This window comes from Somniosus microcephalus, chromosome 24 (genome assembly GCF_052327205.1).
Source record: "Somniosus microcephalus isolate GS21.2 chromosome 24, FLI_Smic_1.0, whole genome shotgun sequence".
Classification (NCBI taxonomy): Eukaryota; Metazoa; Chordata; class Chondrichthyes; order Squaliformes; family Somniosidae; genus Somniosus; species Somniosus microcephalus.
The window spans coordinates 22964863-22975389 of NC_141010.1; the positions used below are offsets into that span (position 1 = coordinate 22964863).

At 40.9% G+C, this 10527-nt stretch overlaps 1 protein-coding gene across 1 annotated transcript; it reads right to left on the reverse strand.

The window, feature by feature from the left end:
* Nucleotides 1-4783, reverse strand: dlx3b (distal-less homeobox 3b). The gene is made up of 3 exons (XM_085966311.1): nt 4301-4783; nt 2343-2533; nt 1-1274 (listed from the first exon to the last, which is right to left on the reverse strand). The coding sequence occupies exons 1-3, from the start codon at nt 4632-4634 to the stop codon at nt 975-977; spliced, it is 825 nt and encodes a 274-aa protein (XP_085822437.1). The 5' UTR covers nt 4635-4783; the 3' UTR covers nt 1-974.
* Nucleotides 4784-10527: the final 5744 nt, after the last annotated feature.

Consider the following 10527-nt stretch of genomic DNA (forward strand, 5'->3'; position numbering starts at 1 on the left):
ATGACTTTTTATTAACATTATTCTCAAGAACATCGTCAAACAAACATTTAAAGGATTTATTACAAAACAGAATGCAAGTTACAACAGAGGTTTGTGTGTATTGGGTGTCCTTTACAAGCCAAATAGTTGCGATAAAATTTTGGTGTCTTTGAGGAGTTCCTCCCAGTGTCACATATATTCTTAGAAATTACCCGCAAGGATTTTTCTTAATTATTATTTTACAATTGATGTGTAAAATTTTATGTACACTTTTTTTTTTAGAAAAAGATACCCTCAGAGCATCATAAATACAGTTCCTGATATTTGTCAGTTTGTGCTCCATCATATTGTCTATTGGAAATGGAGTTCCTATTTTACAGTGAACACCGTGCTTTTTTATCATACTGCATTGGACATAGTTCAATGGATACATCATATCTGCTACATCAAACAAACTGGCCGCTACTCTAATAATATACAGGCAGTAATAATTTAACCACTCCAATAGATCAAAAAAAAACTTAAATAATATAACAAAACATAGGCAAAGCAATGCAGAATGTTGTTTGTTACTGAAATTGGGAACAATTATAACAGTTCAGTGTGCAGTGGAGATCTGACAACTGACAGAGTTACAAAATGCCCTGATTTTTGTTCCTCATATACAGTTTTTGGTATTATATACAGAACTGACGTGTATTACTACAGAAATGAATGGGGGAAAGTCTGGAAGTTACTGAGTTGTCCTGATGATTTTAATTCATTTCTACCCTGGTTCTCCATGCAGCGTGGCCGTCCAGTTTTATTTATTTATTTATTTATGCTTTTGACGCTTCTGTGAAGAACCTTGGGACGTTTCTTTCCCTCCCTACGGTGAAAAGCGCTATATAAATGCAAGTTGTTGTTGTTGTTGTTGTAGTTGCTGTCGTTTTCCGAAACAGTAAAAGATAAAAAGTTCAAGAGTTTCAAAGTTTTGAAGTAAAAAACAAAAAGTTTTAATAGACTGCTCCAGTACTCTGAGCCGGTGGTGGCTGGTGCAGTGAGTTTGTTGTTGGTAAGTGAGAGCCTGAGGGGTACCAGTGATTGAAGTCTTCCAGGTAGTTCTGAGACGAGTTGTGCGGGGTCTGATGTTGGAGGGGGTTCCTAGTCGAACTATGGCTCTCCCAAACAGCCGGAGAAGGGGGTGAATTGCACGCCATCGAATCGCTGTTGTTGGGACTGTGCTCCATCGTCAGCTCTCCGTTTTTGTATAGCTTCTTAAACTTGGATCTTCTGTTCTGAAACCAGATTTTCACCTGACCAGGCGGGAAAGAAAAAATAAAGAGAACTGGTGGGTAAGACATTGTTGTCAAGTACCGAGAAGATGATAGAGAAAGCATGTCAATAATTAGCAAAAGGCACCATTACAAATTCACCCCTCAAAAGTAGATTGAAAGAACTATTATTGTAGAAATAATTTTACTGTTGCCCCTTTATGGTATCTAGGACTTAAATGACACATTTTTTCTGTTGTTCATTCTTTAGTACTTTCTACTTAATACATGGTAATCTTTTAAAAATAAAACTCGATTGAGTCTCTTTTACTCCATGGATACTCTTGTGTAATCAGTACCAACCCAATCACCTCCCCCCGCCCCCCCGCCCCCCCCCCCCCCACACACACACACAATGTAGAAAACTCGCTTCTGAGGCCTTTTGGCTGAAATATTTTCACATTGTTCCAATGATTTCTCGCGCGCATTTAGAGAACTCCACGTGTCTGCAGATAGTTACAATGCCGGATCTGTGCAAATGTTTGCTCAATCCTTCTTTGTCACTGAATACATTCTGGTAAAACCAATCCAGTTCTATGTCTGATCATGAATTTGCCCTACGTACTGCATGTAACAGGTTTCCACTGTCATCATTTCATTAGCTCTTATTTTCTAAAGTTAGATATACTAGTAACAAGAGGACAGAGCTAGTCAATCAGTGAAAAACGAACGATATAAATACCTATAGTAAAACATATATAATAGCATAAATAATTATAAAAAAGATTATTTGAGCTACAGAAAAAGCAATGGGAAAATGCAAGTAAGCGTATTAATATGGTAATGCGAGATTGTGAGGAATGTTTGGGAAACAAGTATGGAGAGAAAGCTTGCATTTCAAGTGTCCCATTATCATGCTTTAGGTTGTTGATGTACCTGCTTTTGAGCCAGTGTAGAAAAAAAGCGAGGCCTGCCTCAGCAATAAAACGGGTGTGGAGCTTAAATCAATACTGATTCTTATTGCATCCTCCCAGGGCAAGCCTTAGCCCAGGGGTATTGAGTGAAATGTAAAGGTAATGGGTGCACCGATACTGTGAGAGTGGAGTGTACCTGTGTTTGCGTAAGTCCCAGAGAAGCTGCCAGCTCAGCTCTCTCAGGTAGTGCCAGATACTGCGCCTTTTGGAAGCGTTTCTGCAGAGCTGCCAGCTGAAAGCTCGAGTAGATTGTCCTGGGTTTGCGGATCTTTTTGGGTTTCCCGTTGACAATTCTCACTTCGGGCTCCGGTTCTTCTTTCACTGAAACTTAAGCACATCACAAACAATTAAACATAGACTCTCTGAATTGTCGCGATTTCACATTAAAAAAAAAGCAACGCAGCAATTAAGAGGTCAGACGAGGCAAAGAATTTCTTCCTCGCTGCAGGAATTCCAATTCACGTTGTGAATGCAAAGTAAACCAAATGCAATACAGAGTGAACATCTTATATTGTTACATTCCTTCAGGAGTTCAACACTTCAAAACTCTGTGCCTAATTCATTACACGAGTTAAGTCAATGTTTTATTTAATGGTACAAATTATAGAAAGAGGGAGGAAACTGCTAATTATTATTATTGATAATTATTATTACAAGATGCAAGCCAGAGCTTTATCATCTCATTTGAATAGTGAAATCCCTTTTCGGGTTTCCTGTTTCACGTCATTCATACAGTCTAATCTTTACTTATTAATGACTTTATGTATTTACATATGTAGTGTGCCCATGGGGTAATGAAATCCTTAAACAATTAAGCAAGCCATCCTGACACAGTGAAAACGCACAGTGCCGGAGCGAGGAAACTAACCATAGGACAATCTTTACAGGGTTCCATTTGGAATCGTGTGACCATGTTATTATTTTCGCCTGCATTTGTCCCTTTAGAATAGTGGCAGGAAGAACTATTCATTACTTGGGATTAAAACTCAACTTTCCCTGTCCGCAATGCACGTTTGCAGCACATCCTAGCTTGCTCTTAGTATTTCACTATAGTCGGGTCTGCGGGTTAACAGCGAGCCTGACCAAAGAGAGACAGAGTTCATTCCGGCCAAGTGCTGAAACCAGTTTATGGTCTACGCCCTAACTCGAACCCAATGCCCCGACCTAGTTTCTGGCCTCACAACCCCTGTTGGGTTCAAATGTCTCTATAAACAGGTTTTGGGACTGTTTCATTCCTATATACATAACAAGCTTGTACTCTGAATGATTCTTTGTATCATTGCTAAGAAATATAGAGTAACAAGTTTAAACAGTGTGTTTAATCGTGATCTCGTCTTAACTTCCTTAGAGACAGATGCTTTCGATTGGTGGTAATTTCCACTTTTTCGCGTAGAGAGATTTTAAAAAAAGCCCCTGTTAAATATACAAACTGATTTTCACTTTCACACGTGAGTTGGTGTTTTCGCTCGAGTCCCGTGCAACTGATTTTGCACCAGTTCCAGCCACTGCTCGAATGAACATTTGTGTCATGTCTTATTTGATATTGTCAAACGCGCCTGAGTATTCTGCAGCCGAGAACGTTTTAGTCACCCCGGGTGGTTCAACCAATTACAATGCATTCCCTTGACAAAGTACCGGACACCCTGTCGTCCAGCATGAGGTGGCACCCTACTCTGCTTGTATAATGACAGCGCCAGACTACCTCGAATGGTTCAGCTCTAGAGATTACATGTGCATATTCTATCGAGTTAAACACTCCATTCTAATACATGCATTCTTTCTGCAGTGTTTCAGCTTTCTCAGATCGTGGAAAGGTTTAGTAAAATAGCACCTAGTAAACTGAATGATCGCTTTAAGAAGCGTCCGGTCAGGTGTGAACGCTCGGATTCAAAGACTACACTGCACTGGCACGGCATTCTCCCTTTAACAGTCATTCAAGCAGCAGAACTCCTCCAGGTCTCAAGCTCTCTCCTGTAAGGGAATGCAGGGAATATGACTACCCAGCAATTCGTTTGCACTGAACGTTCCGCTGGAATGTCTTCCAGTTTGTTTCTGGCTACAGACAGCGATTGGGAAATTTGAAAGCGCCTTTACCTCTCTCGGCTGCGGCTATTTGATGATCCCTGTTGAAATGCCCATACTGACGGTACGAGTTACTGTAAGCATACTCGGGCTTTTGTGAATAGGAGCCAGGCCCGGGAATATTGCTCAGATTGAATTGATGGTACGGATAGTGGTTCACCGGCTGAGAATAGGCTGAAGTCGGATAATAATCGTGCTGAGGATGACAGGACTGTGGGTTATAGTAACCAACATCTGTAGCCGTAGACTCTGGCAGAGTTGGAGAATCTTTCGCAGGGTGGCATCCCATAGAGCCCTGGATGTCCGTAAGAAGACTGGGCAGCTTTTTCTCATAGGTTCCACTCATTGTTCCAAACAATATATATATGTATATATATATATATTAAAAATAGACGATTTGATCTTTAAAATGCAAAGATCAAACTATGCACACATCACTCTGCGCCGTGGAGACGAGATCCTTACAGCAACTGCAACTCAAAGCAAACTGATGTAACCCAACAATCCCAGCGTGGTTAAACCCCTAATTATATGGAACAGAAGGGTGGATACAGGAAGCTTATTGGTTCCAGAGATGTCGCCGAGAGAACCAGTCCAAGTTTTTTCAGACTTCCCACGCTCATATTTGTGGAGCCAAGTCTATTATCACTCTTCCTCAACTATTAAAAGTGTCTGCCTTTTTGTAGATGTTCCCTCCAAGCATTCATTTTAAGGGGCTTGAAGAATTTCAACAGAATTCGGAACAAGTTCCGACTCGTATTTTTTTTTTACTTCTCAGTTTTGATAACTCTGGTTTTATTTCTTAAAAGGGTGATACCCGACCTACAAGGGGGGGGGGGGGGGGTTAACTCCGGATAGTTTTTGTTGACGGCAAGTTACGTATTCTAGAAAAAAAAGTACAAAGGAAATATATACATGTCGTCTGATAATCTGTGTTTAACCCACACTGACGGGGTCCACTGAAGAATCATATTTATAATTTTTTAAAGGTGCAACTCAAACTTCACCATGCATTCCTGGTTGAATAGCTGCAATGGGCTTTAAACTGAATACTTTTTTTTAAAGATACAACTTATCAGCCGCTGTCACATAAATATCGAAATCCTTTAATCTGTAATTCGTAGATCTTCCACTTTTAACCGTATATATAATTTACATCGGATATACGGCACAGAAACAGGCCATTCGGCCCAACCAGTCCATGCCGGCGATTAAAATGTGTTCTTTTTAATGTAATATAATCAAGGTTGTGTAAAACTATAAAACCCACCTCCAGCAATCCAGCAGACTGTTTTGGTTGCAGGGTGTTAGGTGTGGTCTAACCTGTGCTGCAGGTTTTCCCATGGTTTCAGACGCCATAAAGAAAAAAACAATGCAAATGTTGTCTGTACCTTTTGCGAAATACCCTTCCACGGTGCGCCGAAACAGGCTGCAAACAGCGGCGGAGCAGAGGACTTGTGTGTGAGTCACGGGCCGCCAAGAGGTGCTCTCCAGGCCCCCGCAGACTGACACCGCCGAGCGGCGCCCAGTGTGCGGGGACTCGCTGTCAGAAGATGACTAATTGTTTATCTGATGCGCCACGAAAAAATGGAGCAAAGCCGCGAACAGAATCAATTCTGCTCCTTGGAAAGATGTCCACTTTTATGAGGGTCGAGAAAAACTTACAGGTGCAAGTAAAGGAAAGTAAACTGTTGGTTCAAAACAAAACAACTCTGCAGAATGTGAAAAGTGACTAATATGAAAGAGGGTCCCTTATTTTAGAGAACAGTATAGCTGGCCCAACAAATCCAATTGTACTTATTTTAAGATGCGCTTAATACAGACTGACAGTCCCTACAAATTACCACATGTCCTTTTATCTTGCAATATTTCACATAAAACTTAATGATGTCCTTGACATCAATGTACAGCAATGCTTCCTCCAGTTGCACATGGTTAGGAAGAGGCATGTTTACAGTCACTGTGTGACTGTTCCTATTTTATCTTTCGGGGCTTTTTAAATGAGACAGTGGAGGAGAGAGCCAGGGACATAAAGCAGCAAACCACCAGTATAATAAGTCTGCTGCTCCCCTTATATCGTTTAACGAAATTTAGCTGCAGTTTTTCGAACTATTTTCTCAGTTGTTGCCTGTCCCTAGATGTCAGAAACAATCTTTAGTAATGCAGCAGGACTATAATTGGCGCAAGGTAAACTGAACTGATTTAGTTTTCCTCATAGATCATGGGAACACGTTGTGATACAATTAATATACTAGCTAGAAAACACAGTAACGAAGTTAGTTTATAATCAGGACCCAGTTCTCCAACAACATGTATCATTCTAATACTGATTCTTGACGCTAATAGAAAACAAGTAAATTCAATTCTTAGGTGATTAATACTAGTTTTATTTTATTATTATACGTTTCAGTAGGTGTGAGTTAAAGGGCATTGATCGTATTGCAAATTACCGAACAGTGTAAGGACATTTCTGTTACTAGGAGATTGAGTCGAGAAACATGAAAGACAACCCCATTTTTTTAAACCAGTGATGTTGTCTGTCGAACCATTATTCGATGTGCAATGGTGCCACCTAGTGTTTTTTCAGTATAGAATCGGCCACTCCATAATTTATAAGTTTATCTTCGTTTATTAATAATCTTTCTGAAGCAAAGGTTCACCATAAGCGATCTTGCCACTAGCGGTTCATTATTATCTAGTAGAGAGAAGGCTAACAGTATCTCACACGATTAGATCAATAATTTAATAGATTATGTTTTAAACTTTGTTTAAAAAAATGAAAAGTTGATAGCAATTACATTTTTATATCATTGAGCGTTCAGTCAGATACAGTGAAAAAGTTTAAAATACCACCCCTGCACATCCCGCAAATGACCCTAAAAGGGTCATGTTGGGCAACTGTTAAAGGCACTGTTAAAACAGGCGCAGATTGTGTGTTGAGCACCAGGCTCAATCGAACGTGAAACCTGTCGGACATTTAGAGGCATGTCACATGCAAGCGTTTAATTAACGCTTTTTAAAAAATAGCGTGGGTGTCTGGCACATGTCGGTACGTGCTGGGCTTAAGAAGTGAGGTGTTGTGTTTGAGGGTCACACCCGTGAAGGAATATTATTCAACATGTTTTGGAATCTAATGTTAACAAAGTTTACAAACTTGGCTGGTTCGATTCAACATATTTAGCTAGACGCCAATATGGATATTCACGAGTCATGGCTCCTCAACATCGAATCTGTTTCTTTCGTTTTGGGGGAAAAAAGGTTATTAGGAGCAGAATTAACAAGTTTTTCAAAAGTATTTCTTAGAGACAAACCAGTTACTAGTTCAAAAGCAAAATACTGCGGATGCTGGAATTCTGAAATAAAAACAGAACATGCTCGAAATACTCAGCAGGTCAGGCAGTATCTGTGGAGAGAGAAACAGGGCTGGATTTTGCCAGCCCTGGGGAGGCGGGTTTGGAGTCGGGACTGCCGGGAAAATGGCAGAATTAGGGGGCGGGTACCCAACCCGCCTCCATGCCATCTTGCCAGGAGGCGGGTAGCTGACCCACGCCGGGTCCTGCCTCCTCGAGGTGGGAAGGGGATTAATGCCAATTAACTGCCTGTTAACAGGTAGTTAACCGGCAGTTTTTTGGCTAATCCCTATTTTGAGCCCTGAAGTGTGGGCTTCCTGATGGCTCCGAAACTCGCCAGGGTCAGCGAGGTGGGCCGTCGGTCTGCGGGGGTCGGAGGGGACAAGATGTCCGGTGTGCAGGTGAGTAATGGGTGCATGTGTGCAGAGGTAAGTGTGTGAGGTTTGTGTAAAGTTTTTCAATAAGTTTACTTACCTATACTTCCTGCAGGCTTCCTCCCTTCAGGTCTCGGGAGTCCCTCAGCTCACCGGCACAGAAAGCAAAATGGCCGCTGAACTGTCAAAAGCTGCAGCCTTCTGCTTTCTGCTCAGGAAGGCTTTCTAATTGAGTCTTGAATAAAGACACAACTTAGAAGACAGATTGTCAGTGTTTGACAGCTTCACAGAGCTGTCAAACGATGACATTTCATCTGTCAAAAGCTCTTGACAGATGAAACGGCACTCGCTGACGTCATCTGTAACTGGCTTTCCCTTAATTGGCCTGCTGAACCCGCTGGGTGGGCGTAACAAGGTCAATCAAGGGAAAATAGTGTGGGTTGGCCACAAGTCAATGGAGGCGGGACTAAAACCCAACAAGTGGGAGTCCCGCCTCCAAAAGCTCCCCCTTGACAAAATCCAGCCCACAGAGTTCTGACAAAAGGCCATCATCCTGAAACTGACCTGCTGAGTGTTTCCAGCATTTTCTGTTCGCATTCCAGTTATCAGTCGTTACAATCTGTTGTATTGAGTGATTGAAACATTGCGACTGTTGAAATAGAACCAGAAAATGCTGGAAATGCCCAGCTGATTGGTTAACATCTGGGGGAAAAAAGGCAAGTCAATATTCCTGGCACTAACCCACCGGCAGGGTTCGCTGAAACATTCAGGTGCTGACTGGCCCACAAAACATTTCTAGACTTTTCTGTTGTTTCAGATTTCTAGTATTCAAGTTTCTTATTTCTACAGAGGAATTGTTTCATACATTTAAAAACGCAGTGGGAACAGTCAAAGTAATAGGCCACTTATACTAGTCTTATGCTAATGAAAAGCAGTCTCAGCTTTGCATTAACACAAACAGTGCGGTGTAATTCAGGTACAAGGTCACCCAAAATGCACTTAGACAAGAGGGTGTAAGACCATCTCCAGGAGATGGTCCAACACTGCTTAGGCTTTGCACCTGCTGCAATTTAATTAAAGTCTGGCACAAGCCAAGTTTAAAAGCTTAATTTTAACATTTTTGATCTTACCAGAGAACTGACTGTCCCAGTGAGACTGGTACTTAGAGTACAAATGACTCCTTATATTACAAATCAATTTAAGCACACAGTAGTGCATAACTTATACCAACACTACCGATTTAGTGAGAACAGTCCCAAAACAGTGAGACTCACTGAATGATAATGAGACTTGTGCTGTAGGTGAGTTTATTTTATAATGACTACAGTTTGGCTCAGTTGGTTGTCCTCTTGCTTCTAAGGATTTAAGCCTCTATGAGTTGAACACATAATCTAGACCGATACTCCAGTACCAAGGAAACACTGCACTGTCAGAGATGCCGTCTTTGGGATGAAATGTTAATGCTAGGCTCCGCCCACCTGTTAAAGTGGACATAAAATCCCTTTAGTATAATTGGAAGAAGAGCAGGAAGTTATCTTGGTCAGCATTCCTCCCTCAACACTGCCAAAAACAGGTCATTTATCTTGTTTCTGGAATTTTGCTGTGTGCAAATTGGCTGCGGTGTTTGCCTGCTTAAAATAATAAACCACACTTCAAAAAGTAATTCAATAGATGTAAAGCACTTTGAGATTTTCTGAGAGTATGATAGAGTGCTATATAAATACACAAGTAAAAAATACTGGGAAACAAACATGTTAACATGCTTGGATAAAATTCTTTGTCTACCTTTTTAATGAAAGCATTGCCCATTTACTTCAAAGGAAGCAAAAAAAATGCACAGCCTATTACCCACTTATTTTAAATGGGTTAACCCCTTCATTAAAACAGGGAACTAAGGAATTTCATCAGAACATGTGAACATAGTCTCAACCACTTTTGATTTTAAGACAATCATTTACGTCACATTGGGTTTTAACCAAGATCTAGCTGGATGCATTACAGAACTCGATCATGACCCTGTCAAGGGTTATATGCAACTGTTCTTTGATCCAAATAATGACCAACAGAGATTCACGGTAAGAGGCTTATTCTTATATACAGAACAATTTTCCTATACATTCACCGTTGTGAAATGAATAGACCAAATTCCATCTTTGTGTTACTTTCTCACATCACTTTGGGAGTGAAATTCCTCCTGTCAGTAATTTTACCAAAAAGAAACTTGCCATGAGCTCAAAATGGGAAATCCCTTTTGAAACATCAACATTTTTGATAAAATATTAATGGGAGGAATTTCACCCAGTTAGTGTTGAATTTGTTCAAAAATGCAAGCTGAACGCTCAGAAAATATGCTTTGAATTAACCATTACTTTTCCTCATCTGTCTGCCATAACTGCTTGTCTCCATTCAACCTGTGGAAGCTGAGGTAGTGGGCAATTAGGTAAGTGACTCCTGGGTACTCTGTCAGCAGGAGGAACCCTATGAGTCTGATGGAATTCACAGCTTTCATTGCAGC